General features: G+C 57.4%; 5 protein-coding genes across 5 annotated transcripts; 4 read left to right on the plus strand and 1 right to left on the minus strand.

The window, feature by feature from the left end:
- Window positions 1–4: 4 nt before the first annotated feature.
- N657DRAFT_699833 (uncharacterized protein) lies at window positions 5–2,469 on the plus strand (the record flags this gene model as incomplete). The annotated part of the gene is made up of 2 exons (XM_062797344.1): window positions 5–317; window positions 366–2,469. The coding sequence occupies 2 exons, from the start codon at window positions 5–7 to the stop codon at window positions 2,051–2,053; spliced, it is 2,001 nt and encodes a 666-aa protein (XP_062645000.1). The 3' UTR covers window positions 2,054–2,469.
- Window positions 2,470–5,467, plus strand: N657DRAFT_121331 (apses-domain-containing protein). The gene is made up of 4 exons (XM_062785821.1): window positions 2,470–2,935; window positions 2,998–3,193; window positions 3,250–3,423; window positions 3,490–5,467. The coding sequence occupies exons 1-4, from the start codon at window positions 2,885–2,887 to the stop codon at window positions 5,217–5,219; spliced, it is 2,151 nt and encodes a 716-aa protein (XP_062645001.1). The 5' UTR covers window positions 2,470–2,884; the 3' UTR covers window positions 5,220–5,467.
- Window positions 5,468–5,957: 490 nt separating this feature from the next.
- On the minus strand, window positions 5,958–6,444 carry N657DRAFT_635825 (uncharacterized protein; the record flags this gene model as incomplete). The annotated part of the gene is made up of 2 exons (XM_062791367.1): window positions 5,958–6,046; window positions 6,174–6,444. The coding sequence occupies 2 exons, from the start codon at window positions 6,442–6,444 to the stop codon at window positions 5,958–5,960; spliced, it is 360 nt and encodes a 119-aa protein (XP_062645002.1).
- Window positions 6,445–9,859: 3,415 nt separating this feature from the next.
- On the plus strand, window positions 9,860–10,746 carry N657DRAFT_121466 (uncharacterized protein). The gene is made up of 2 exons (XM_062785822.1): window positions 9,860–9,983; window positions 10,091–10,746. The coding sequence occupies exon 2, from the start codon at window positions 10,170–10,172 to the stop codon at window positions 10,584–10,586; it is 417 nt and encodes a 138-aa protein (XP_062645003.1). The 5' UTR covers window positions 9,860–9,983; window positions 10,091–10,169; the 3' UTR covers window positions 10,587–10,746.
- Window positions 10,747–11,334: 588 nt separating this feature from the next.
- N657DRAFT_578141 (uncharacterized protein) lies at window positions 11,335–12,387 on the plus strand (the record flags this gene model as incomplete). The annotated part of the gene is made up of 2 exons (XM_062789298.1): window positions 11,335–11,495; window positions 11,604–12,387. 2 exons carry the CDS (start codon window positions 11,335–11,337, stop codon window positions 12,385–12,387), a joined length of 945 nt encoding a protein of 314 aa, XP_062645004.1.
- Between the last annotated feature and the right edge of the window lie 363 nt (window positions 12,388–12,750).

The following is a 12,750-nucleotide window of genomic DNA, read 5'->3' on the forward strand; positions in this document are numbered from 1 at the left end:
TACTATGATTATCAAATTCGGAGCGCGCGCGCGAGCTCTCATCTTTGTCCTGCTCTTCCTGTCACTGCTTCTCGTGTTAGCGCATTTCCGAAGGCGAGATGAGCCTCGTCTCGAGCCGCTAGACAGCGTGACTGTGCCTGTTGCGCCCGGAAATGGGCCCCTACCAAGTGTCAAGCCTGCCCCGGACAGCGCAACAAACATTACAGACAAACAATGGAGCTCGGTCTGGTCCCGAGTGCCCTGTGTGGGGCTAAGGGGGTTAAATTTCGATGAGGAGAATGACGATACGCTGCGTGAGAGCGTCATTGAGGGCCTCGGTAAGTCTCCCAACTACAGTTGATTCCCGTTCCTGACCTGGCAACAAGACTATCCAAGCCCGTTTGTGGGCTCCCACGATACCGTGGGTTTGAGTCAGACCTGGATGACAGCGGCTGCCCGCTACGGGCCATATGGCTGGGGCGACGACCAGGCGGCATACGACGGAAAGAAGGCGCCGTGGAACGAGACAGACTGGGCCAAACTGCAGAACCAATGCATCTACTACAACGCCCACGGATTCCATGACGCGGCGATTATCCAGCCCTTCGCGAGACGCTTTCGCATGCGAGAGCCGGGTGAAGAGATCAAGTCTCCGGTGATCGAACCGCAGGCGGCCAACTACGTGCCTCGAACCGCCATTGTCCTCCGCGCCTGGGAAGGCTACAATTACACCGCCGAGGACCTCGTCAATCTCCGCGCAACCGTCGCCGAGACGGCTTTGCGATTCGGTGGCGAGTATACCGTCTACATCCTCGTCCACGTCAAGGACACGGGACGCAACATCTTCTCCAGCGACGAGAATTACCGTCGCGCCGTCGAAGACCTCGTCCCTCCAGAATTCTGGGGCATGGCCGTTCTGTTCGACGAGACGCTCCTCCAGAGCTGGTATCCCGAGATCAAAACGCACGGCGCCACCTACCAGATCATGCAACCCCTGCAGCTGTTTGCCCACTTCTACCCGAAATTCGACTTCTACTGGCAGCTGGAGCTGGATGTCCGGTTCACAGGGCATGCCGGCCGCTACCTCACCGCCCTGTCCGACTTTGCCCGCGAGCAGCCTCGGAAGCAGGCCATAGAGCGCAGCACCTGGTATTACATGCCCGAGTTCCATGGTGGCTACTCAGACCTGCTAGCAGCCGTCAATGCATCTCTCGAAGGCAAAGGCGGGCTTGGATGGGGCATGCGGATCCAAGATTTCGAGCCCATTGGCCCGAAGCCGCCCGTCGAGGATCCGCTGGACGACAACTTTGAGTGGGGCGTCGGCGACGAAGCCGACTTCATCGCTCTCACCCCATGCGCTTACATGCCGTCGCTCGAGCACTGGGTGTGGAGAAACTGGCAGCAAGGCCTCAAAGCCGGCACCAAGACCCCCGGGTGGATGTGCCAGCCAGCCATGGGCCGCGCGAGCAGGACCCTGCTGCTCGCCGTGCACCACGCGCAGGCCGTCCAGGGTCTCGCGATGCACTCGGAAGCGACCCTCTCATCGTTTGCGCTCTGGCACGGCCTCAAGCTGGTCGTGCCGCCACAGCCCATCTACCAGGACCCGCAGTGGCCGCACGACAAGATGAACGAGCTGTTTAACGGTCCCGGTGCCATCGAAACACACCGCATGCAGGGCATGGAAGGCATGGCCCGCGGCGACGTCATTTACCGACAGACGGACTACGAGTACATCACCACCACCTCGGCGTCGTTCTGGTACACGTCCGACTTTCCGAACAGGATCTACGACGCCTGGCTGGGCCGTGTTGGTTCCCAGGACGGGAGCAGCAGCCGCGGGGTGCCTTATGTGCTCTGGAGGAGCGGGGACGGGAAGGTGTATGCGCCGAATATGATGCTGCATCCGGTCAAGACGAATCAGAACAGGCCGTTGGACAGCTCAGGCGATTCGCCTTGGCTGGTTATCGCCGGCGTGGCTGTCTCGTTACTGGGCCTCTCTGCGGCCGGTTTCTGGTGGTGGAAGAGGAGCAGCCGGAGCAGGTACTCTGCCCTCAGGACAGAAGAGGTTGGGTAAGGTATGGAATTTGGCTTGAAGTTGGGATTATGTTTTTAGTACGGTACGGCTCTCTTTTGGGGGAAAAGGAATATAGACAGCATAATTACAATAATTATGAAGACAGCTATCCCGGGTTTTGCCCAGGAACTCAGCAGACCTTTACCTCATTTGTGGGATGGCCGATTCCATACCGTGTTTGTGTACTGCCATTTTCTGTCAGGATGATGCTCTGAACCAGGGTTTCCTGTGACCAACCATTTTACCATTTTAGTGGCAAGCTGTAGGAAGATAACTCAAAAGACTCATCTGGTTCAATTTTCTTTTTCTCCCTTTTCCTCTGCCCAATCTTTTCTGCTGCCTCTGAACGAGAACCCTAACCCAACTTCCGCAAGGATCGCCCGTGCATCACGTGGCAGGGACGGCAACACGTTACATACATAGTTAAGTTCAGCTGGAACCTCCGAGGAATTCACGTCGGCGCGTCTGGCTCTTCCCCACCCTCTTAACCAGAGCACTCACCGCGTCTTTTTCGCGATTCAGGCTCACTGTTGTCCCGCGAGTCTGGGGCGCTTCATTGGGCGTCGCATCGGGTATGCTGAGCTTTCTTCAGCCTTGCTCGGTTTTCATTGATTCCATCAATTGACGTGCAGCATTTATTCTCCTGCGACCTTCTCCCCAGAAAATCCGATCAAGAAAGTTTCCACCGCCGTTAACGTTACCGACCACGCACAAGTCCGACCAGACGGTTGTTGAGTGCCGCCAATTTACTCTCTTTACATCTCACTGGGTCTGGTCGGTACCGGTCTTTCTTTACTCGTGCCCACCCGGTGATTCAGGCGAGACGACAACATGGCGGCCGACCATCCAAAGACGGGGATATACAGCGCTACATACAGCGGGGTGAGTTTGTTTTTCCTGTGCATAGCTGGCCTCCTGCGGCTAATGACTCTCGATGCTCGCAGATTCCCGTTTACGAGTTCCAATTCGGCCCCGACCTCAAGGAGCATGTGATGCGGCGGCGAGAGGACAATTGGATAAACGCAACCCATATTCTCAAGGCAGCGGGCTTTGACAAGCCCGCCAGGACGCGCATTCTTGAGCGTGATGTACAAAAAGACGTCCATGAGAAGATTCAGGGCGGCTACGGGAAATACCAAGGTGCGCCTCCCAGCCTGCTTGCTGGTCCGCCTGAACGCTAAAACTTGCTTTCCTAGGAACGTGGATTCCGCTTGAACATGGCGAGGCGCTCGCCCAGCGAAACAACATCTACGACCGGTTACGGCCCATCTTTGAGTTCCGACCCGGCAACGAGAGTCCCCCACCTGCGCCGAGGCATGCCAGCAAGCCGAAGGCCCCGAAGCCCCGGCCTGCTGTTCCCAAATGGGGCAGTAAGTCGCAAGACAAAAAGACCAGCCTGTCGCAAGCCGCTGTCTTCTCACACGCTCATCATCAAGGTGCTGCTGTCCACGATGACTACGACAACACCAGCCAGATGAACGAGGACGACACGCCCGACAACGTCACCGTTGCCTCAGCATCGTACATTGGCGAGGACGACCGCTACGACATGTCGCATTTCTCGACCGGCCATCGGAAACGGAAGAGGGAGGAGATGCTGCAGGACATGACAGAGCAGCAGCATGCCGTGTATGGAGACGAGTTGTTGGACTACTTTTTGCTTTCTAGAAACGAGCAGCCCGCAATCCGTCCCGACCCTCCGACCAACTTCCAGCCAGACTGGCCCATCGACACAGAACGGCACACGGCCTTGCATTGGGCCTCTGCCATGGGTGACGTCGACGTGATTAAGCAGCTGAAGAGGTTTGGCGCCAACCTGGCGTCTCAGAACATCCGGGGCGAGACCCCATTTATGCGGTCTGTCAACTTCACAAATTGTTACGAAAAGCAGACATTTCCACTGGTGTTAAGGGAGCTCTTCAGCACCGTGGACGCGCGGGACGCTTCCGGGTGCACTGTCATTCACCATGCGGCAGTGATGAAGAGCGGCCGCGTGACAAGCCATTCTTGCTCGCGATACTATTTGGACAATATTCTCAACAAGCTGCAGGAGACGCGGTCAGCAGACGAGATGCAACAACTGCTCGATGCTCAGGACAACGACGGCAATACTGCAGTTCACTTGGCTGCGATGCGGGATGCTCGCAAGTGCATCCGCGCCCTCCTCGGTCGCGGGGCGTCCACTGACATCCCCAACAACCAGGGCGTGAGGGCTGAGGATTTGATCAAGGAGCTCAATGCCTCCAGGCCCAAGGCCGCCCGGGGACCACCACAACGCTCCTCCAGTCCCTTTGCGCCCGAGTCACAGCGGCACAACCCCTTCCGAGATGCGCTGGCTGAGACGGACAGCAAGCCCAAGGCAAGCTTTCGCAGCGAGGCGGCCAACACGGTCCAGTCTCGCATCACCCCTCTCGTTCTGCAAAAGTTCCAGGACCTCGCACAGAGCTACGAAAATGAGCTTGACGAAAAGGAAGAGGCCGAGAAGGAAGCGCGGCGCATCCTGCTCAACACGCAAGCCGAGCTGGCCAATCTGCGCACATCCATCGCAGATCTCGAGTCCCGCCTCGAAGCGGACGAAGCAGCGGCCAAGACAGAAGCCGAAGCCGCGAACACGGCCGAGAAAGTCCTCGCCTACCTCACCCACCAGAACCGCATCGCCGTGCAGGACGCCGTCACCAAGGAGCTCGCCGCCGTCAACGGCGACGCTACCAAAGACGCCAGCACACCCCACGGCCAGCCCTCTGAGAACTTATCCTCCTCTAACCCAGACGACCCACCAAACAATAATAATACCATCATCGCCACAAAAGACCGCGACCAGCCAAGGATCGAAACATCATCCCCCGAAGAGCGCCTCCGCCTGGCAACTGAACTCCGGGCGCTCCTCCAGGCGCAGCGCCGCGCAGAGAGGGAGTACGTCGAGGCCCGCGGCTTGACGGGCACGGGCGACAAGATCGAAAAGTACCTGCGCCTGCTCAAGGCCTGCCTGCCGCCCGAGGACCAGGACATGCTGGACGAGAACCTCGAGGATATGATTAAGATGATGGAGGACGAGGCCGAGTCGTTGGCGGGTGTGCCTGGGGCGGCAGGGCTGGGGGATGGTGGTGCTGGCGAGGTTGGGTTACGCTTGTCGATGCCGGTGGAGGTTGGTGTGGCGCCTTTGTGAGAAGGGCGGTGTGTGTGTGTGTGTGTGTGTGCGTGTGTCTGTGTGTGTGTGCATGTATCCTGGGTTATTCCTTTTCGTTTGGGTGCCGGTGTTGGTTTGTTACTTGGTCCAGAAAGGGAGTTGGATCTGGTGACAGTCTCGGTGATGCTTGTCCCCTTGGATGGGTTTTTTTCCGAATGGAGGCATTTGAGAATTGCTCCCGCAGTCAGGAGGAGATAAAATGGGGGTGGCTCAGTTGTTGCAAGGCCCAACTGCTTTCGCTGGTCAGGGGTATTGACGGGTTGTGGTTTCCATAAAAGGACGCTATGCCTGCTGCTCTCGCGATGTGCACAGGAGGGAGGGTTCCTCGCCCTGGGGCGCATCATCGGACAGCGGAGATTCATTGGGTCGACTACGATCTGCCTGTTCACTTTTGTTTTGCTTTTTTTTCTTGCTAATGGAGCAGCTATGTCATGTGCGTGGCTAGGGACTGGCGTTTGTGATCAGGGGTTTGGGCATGTTGTTTGGGCATAGGGGTTGTTTACGTGGTTCTTTATTCCTTAGCTTAGTTGGGTTGTGCTGGGTGTTGGGCCGAAGCTGTGTCCATTGTACACATGTACTGTCCATACTGAAAGACGCAATGCTCTCAGGACTGTCCTCGTCAAGGGCGGGCGGGTTTGCCTGTTAGGCGATGAGCTGTCATCTCTCCGAGAGGGAATTCGAGTCGGTAATCCCTTGAAATGCCATGGTTCTGGTCATCTAGGGAGGGGAGGAGAAACACAGAACCCTTATCCTCTTCTCCTCAACCATGGATGGCAATTTGAAATCATCACTCCCGTCGCGGTGTGCTGTGTCATGACAGTGTCAGCCTGACCAAGCATGTCCAACACGATGAGGAGGCGTCCAGTTCGGCGAAAATGGTAATTTCTCGTACACAGATTCCTCGTACCGGGCAGTTTAGCCCCGAAGGCTCACGGGTTGGCTGTCCCCCCTGGCTGACCGCAACGAAGACTCGTATTCTGGCCCTGCCGCGGTAAAACTTGGCTGCCAGTGGTTCACTTCTTCTGGAAAGCTTCACAGCGTCCTGCCAGTCCGTGACGATCTGACCTGTCTCCTGGACCAGCCCATAGCACGATGTGTCGGCGGCCGTAAGGCGAACCATGCTCTTGGTCGGGTTCTGCCCCCTGTCCTGACCAATCTTCCCAACGGTGACAGTAGTGGAGATGAGTAATCCTAAGCAAGTCATTGTGAGAGGGGAGTGAGAGGGGCCGAGTTGCGACAAGTCGTGGTATGGGGGTGTGAGTCCATCATCCTAAGATGGCGTAGGCAGTGTCATGTCAAATAACCTCCTGGCTAGCAATCACCGTGGCCTCCTGCCGTCCTGCCCTGGGCAACCCAGCTTGAATGGTCATCGCCATTCCATCAAGAACTGGCGGTGAAGAACGGCCACAAGCCGTGTTCCGGCTTGAACATATCTCCTTACACTGGGGCAGGACCAGGTTGCCCAAACGGGTCCCAGCTGAGATGATCATCACGCAATCTCGGCGTCGACAGTGTGCCCCTTGACTGATTCCATCAGACAGCCATCCGGACCAATGGTATCCGAAAAAAAGGAACTGTCAACCGCAATCCGCCACCGGGGGAGGTTCTCGGCCGTACTGTGCATGGTCTCCCCCGCTGGTTAGAAGCAGGGCGTTGGTTGGCCACCGCGCGGAGCCGAAAGTGTTGGTCGGATCCATAGCCCTGCTTTGCACTGAATCTCGAATACAACGGCGCTGGTTCCAGGGCTATGAAGGTTGAGGCTCGGGGTCTCGTCCAAGCCTCAACCGCGCATGCAAATGGAGCCGCAAGGACCCGCTAAACGCGCCCAGAAGGCAGGCAGGCTGAGTTGTTGACGCATCTACTGATCTGCTCAGCCTCATTACTCGATACTGAAGCGGAGCTCTATCAACGGCGAACTCAGCCTGAAGTATTCCGGACGCGAGCGGAAGCCCGGTGATGGCCCAGCAGGGGTGAACATTGCGAGTATGGCGAGAGTTTGCGTGACAACTTTGGGCCAGCAAGAGCCCGGCAGCGTCAGCAGCCACTCGCGGGACTCCGTATCCTGGTCATTCATCATCTCTTGCTGGCACGGATGGAATTTACCAAGCGGCGCTGTGTCGCTGATTCCTGGCAGCCGCTCGATAGCGCCAACAGAGGCACGCGGCGTAAAGCGGAAGACAGGCCAATTGGGTTTCGGCAGACTGGCAAATAGAGTAATCATTGCCATGTCGTTTTCCGTATATGGGCCGCTGATGAACGGCAGCCTCCACAGTAATCAACACGAATTGGATGTTGTTATGGTGCACCGTCCGGGAAAGAAACACGAACCCAATAACCCGTTTCGCGGTTGACGTGTACAGTGGCAAGTGCCGGGTGGAGCGGGTGCCACGGGAGCTGAGCGATCGAGTCGTCTCAGCGAACCATTGTCCAGAACCAGATGTCGCCTCAATGGCGGTCTCTTCCATGAGCTGGAGGTTAACACAGAACTTGGAATAAAGCAGCTGGAATCGTCAAGATGGAAAATGTTCGCGAAGGAAGGGAATAGGAATGGCAGCTTGACAGCGTGTCGGATTAGTTACCGAGCAGATCTGCAGAGAGCCCTAGTCGAAAGGTGGACACATATTCGTCGAGGCTGGAATTCAGACTCTGCTTTACGCACTTGCCCGAATGCCGTAGGCCGATGGATTCAATGGGCTCGGAACCGATACCGGTCAAATGGTTGCAGTTATCACACCTCAACGGCTTCGGGGTCATGGCTGTCTCCGGGCGCTTGAGTTGCGAATGCGATGAGCCGCGATTTCGTTCCAAGTTTGGAAACAGTGCCCCGTGGCACGCTGCAGGCGGACAGGGATCATAGTGGGGCACGCAGGGGCCTTGCGTAGGGCTGAAGAATGGCAGCGGGATCTCTGCCTTCTGAAGGTCCCGGCCGTCACCCGTCTTCTGGTCAGCCAAGAATCACAGAGGCGGCTTCAATGCAAGACTCCTGGACGGGGGATGCTTCGGAAAGGCCTTACTGCGTAAGCGCCAATGCAAATTCATCGAGTCTCCTTTTGCAACTGTCGAGACGCGACGTATTTCTTACGTCCATATCGAAAGGATGTCTGGGCTTATCATGGACATGAGCAAGCCGCCGTTGTTGCCTGCGCACACATCGCGCGAATTAAGCTCAGCTATAACCGGTAACTGCCGCAAGGTTCCTGGTTTCGGCCGATTGCCAATGGGATTCCAGGTTCACTTGTTGGCCGCCGGCCCCAGAAAGCGAAGAGGGATAATAACGGTAATCTACAAGACAAATACAATGTTCCTACGGTAGGTATCTTGATCGAGAGAGCAGGTAAGGTAAGGGTATCTGGACTTGGCGTGGGGATGTGCGGAGCTGAGAACTGCATCTCGTTTTTCGTCCATCACATGGCGCTTTCCGAGATGGGAAAATGCTCACTGGTAGGTAGTCTTGACTTGGATGGGACCTTCCACCCTCGAAATGGTGCAGATTGGCGAGCCCGGCAGGGGCAAGTGCTCTTCCATACTCCACCGCCATCTCAAGCGCTTCAGTCCTGTCTCGGCTTACCAACTCTTGACATTTCGACAAAGCTGCATTGGACTTTCCAGCACCCGATTCTCCTGGCGATGGGTTCCTGGTTCGACCGTCGCGACTGGGAAGCATTGTAAGTGTACATGTACTTGTACCGACGTCCCTAACGAGGGAGTCTCCGGACCTGGTAACCGACAGTTGCTCTGACATCAGACACAGCGATGCGTGGCCTGCACCTGTGGGATGCATGCATATTTCATCCGCCGCATCCATGGCGCCGATGCGAAGCCATCGGCCATGCAGGCAACCCCATGTGCGTACTGCAGCCGCTGTGATTTCTCGGTTTTTAGTCGTCTGTTCAGTTCGCACACTAACGAAGAATGTCTCAGACAGAACAGCCCTGATAGCCTGAGCTGCCGCTGCTCAAATTTTATTAGTCCCAGTTGACGACAGAAAGCGCATGGGTGCTGACGGCACGCATGAGGCTCAGAGGTGAGCTGAAGTGCGCATCGCTAGGCCGAATCCGGGCTTGTAGACTGCACGGCTCGGACTGATCCCGCCGAACACCCGGCTCATCCGCCCTTCCTGCTGAAGCTTCACCACTCAACAGTTGGCCACCATCTCTGCGCCTGCTAAGAACAGTGCAGATTCACGCGTCCTGGATTATTGAGCTTGCAGGCCGCCTTTTCGAAAGGCACGATTCGCATTCGCCATCCGAAGGGTTCAGCTCCCGTCAAACCGCCGAGAGTGTCACTAGATATACCTCCACCTCGCCAAGATGTTCGGTTGCATCTCCACAGGCATGTCATGGTTTCCATTTGCCGATACGCACCGCGGTATGGAGTACCGGCGTTGTTAGCGATGCAGTCTGCCTACTCAGAACAGGATCTCAACTCATCCTTCTCCAGCAGACTGAGCCCTAACACTAGGCGCCAAGATTGTCCATCTTTCCCGAGCAAGCATTGAGACCACAGTCAGGGTTCCCAGCCTTTTTCCCACTGTTCACCACTGCATGGAAGTGGAGGCTCGCAGGGCAGAATATGCTTATTGCCAAGCACCCAACAAACACTCTTGCAACCAGCTGTCCCAAAAACATCATCACGCGTCCTGGCAGCGCAGTGGTCAAGATAGTATTTCACAGCTCCCCATCCACCATGCGCAGCGCCAAATCGAGCAGCTAAGAAACCTTACACAGGTGTGCAAGGAATCAGGTGTGTTCTTATCCCATGACCAGCCCTGCATGCACAGCGGGCCTCCCAGGATTGGTCAAGCGTCTTTGGAGCCGGCGTCCTCAACCGAGCTGACATTCGCTATTGAGGGGCCTGAACAAAGCACGCTATGCCCCGTGGGACTTAGTCTCAACCGTATCAGCCCTTCCTCGATCCGATCTCTGCTGCATGGCTCGCCTATCCTTCCCCCAGATTCACACAGGATGGCGGTCGGTGTCGTCTGCAGCGTGGTGGAGTTGCGAGAGTCATCTCGGCGCGGCGTATAAGTCACCCAGATTCCCACCGAGGCGCCGACAGTCCGCCCGTCACCCCTCCACCGTCCGCTCTTGTCTTCGCATAGCTTACCCCAGTGGTCGCTTTGCTTTCGCATTGATGCACCCTCCTGGCGCTTTAAGTTCCGTGATACCTTGGAGAGCGACGAAGACCGCGCCTCCCGCGCTTGTGAGACGTCCTCCGGCGCGTCGTGTAAGTGCCCTCCCTGTTCCGAGCGCGCAAAGCCCATTGATTGGCGCTGGCAGCTCATCTTACTGCAAGATTGGGGCTTTGGATATTGATATCGACCAGACGGCCTGTTGCAAGCGTTAGAGATCAGGACAATTTGGCTTCGCCAATTCCTGGCCCGTCCAGCTTTCCCTTTCCAGATACCCCAAAGCTAAGTGGCCTCGAGGTGAGGGGTTCCTTGGCTGAGTTCAGTGTTGCTCAGCGTCAGCCGTCTAACGGTCACTAGTTCAGCCCAAGTGGAACCCATCCAGGGCGTGCCAGCGGGCATCCTGGCACCCAAGGCCAGCCAATTTCCGTGCCACCCTCAGGCCTTCTGGGTCACTTGGCTGAACCCCGAGCCTTCTACAGTAGCGCCGACCGCCCACCACGGCCAAACTTCCGCAATACGTACAGTCGAACTGGTGCCGCTGACGGCACCCCAGGCGCCGGTAATTGTGCCGTTTTTCTTCCCGAAGCTGCTGCCCAGATGCCGGCCCTCAATCACCCCACGGGTGACACTTGGGAGATACCAGTTCCAAGCGCCTATTGCCCCAAAGCTGTGAACATACAAATATCCCTCGCACTTATCTTCCTTGCCATCTTGGTTACGGTCCGCTTCCTCCTTGCACGCAGGCGCATTTTCCAAGGCCGTGGCCCGAAAGTCCAAGCAATCGACGGCAAGCACCTGTCAACTCGGACCTCACTTGGGACTTCTGACACGAAATACGGGCGGGAGTTTGGCCCATCTTTTGGGCCTGGACTTGGGCAGCCATTGTGGGCAGGTCAGGCGCGGGGCTTTGTACCTCTCAGGGTTGTGCCGGGTCAGCTCGGGCGTCTAGGCAAGCCGGCAACAATGGACCGCGGTGACAGCGGGCCGGGGGAGGATCATTATCCATGGTCAGCACTGGCAGCATCACGTGGCGTCAGCACCAGCAGCCCAACACCACCTCATGACCCCTCGCACACTGTTCCGAGCTCGTTCACGAGCGCGGGCAGGAGGAGGTGTAGCCGCTCGTCCTGCACCTCTTCTCGGGCGTCTTCTGGAAGATGTGTTAGCAGAAGCTCAGAGCGAATTGATGGCCAAGCCACCACGGAGACAGGAAAAAGACCCATGGCAGCGAGCGAAGGCCGCATTGGCCATGGTTCAGTACGCTTTGAACTGGATGGGGACTCCGGAAACACCGGTGCGCAGGTCGACGGCAACCTTCCTTACTCAGGGACTCTGGGGGATGCCCCGTTTCCAGGTCTGGACTCTACGATCCCACGGCAGTTTGCACGGCCTCCTCCTCCACCGCCCTTGACGCCCCCGACTTTGAGTGGCTCCTTTTACCCGTTTGAAGACCGCCGCCCCAGCAGTGCAGCCTCGATACCTCCAGCACTCGACATGAGCTTCATCCATCAACCGAACCCCCAATACGGCGGCTCAACATCTACCAACGTGCCAAGCTCGAGCCCCCAGAGCGCAACCGCTGTTTCGCGTCGAAGATCCTACACCAAGAGTGTTCCGATCGGGATTCCTGTGCCCACCACCACCGTCTCGGCTTCCTCATCCGCCGAGACCATGACCACGAGCAGCACGGCTCATACGTTCTCCCCGTCGAGCTATCCGCCCATGTCACCGCTGCTTCCCCCGCCTCCGCCAAACCAGTATGACCTCTCGCCATCGGCCCCGCCAGAATATGAATTTGTGGGCGGACCGGGCGGATCCGGGGTCTTTTTGTCTCAGCAGGAGATCGATCTCCAGGGGGAGATCATTTCGGTCATGGACGACGCCGGGCACGGATGGAAGCGCCACACGAGGGTGTACGGCGGCGGCGTGTGTCTGGCGTGTGTCGCGGCGGCGGCGAGGGGTGGCGGGCAGGGCGGCTTCTACGGGGATAAAGTGCCGCTTGAGGATCGGCGGTAGTCAGCTTTCGCGAGGGTGCCTTTACGCAATTCCGGTAGGGCCCCTGATTTGGGCCGGCGAGGTGCGATTTGGGTTGTGGGTCCGCCGTCATGCGGGGCAAACAAATGTCATTTGGCGTTGCTTTTGAGGGCATGCCTATTACTGGTCGACGAGCGGCGCGGGCGCTCGCATTGCCGTACTTGGGCGTGCTCTGTGGGGTGATGTTGCAGCACAGAGTCCTATCGATATGACCGTTGGTTCTCGGTTGCCTTACGGGAGTTGGACTGGCGTGCCGGACGAGGACGTCGTCTTGAGCGGTGAATGCATGCTTCATTGCGCGTGTCGTTTTAGGCATGATGCGGGCAAACGTGGGGAAGACCATTG

This window comes from Parathielavia appendiculata, assembly GCF_033297405.1.
Source record: "Parathielavia appendiculata strain CBS 731.68 unplaced genomic scaffold N657scaffold_12, whole genome shotgun sequence".
Taxonomy (NCBI): domain Eukaryota; kingdom Fungi; phylum Ascomycota; class Sordariomycetes; order Sordariales; family Chaetomiaceae; genus Parathielavia; species Parathielavia appendiculata.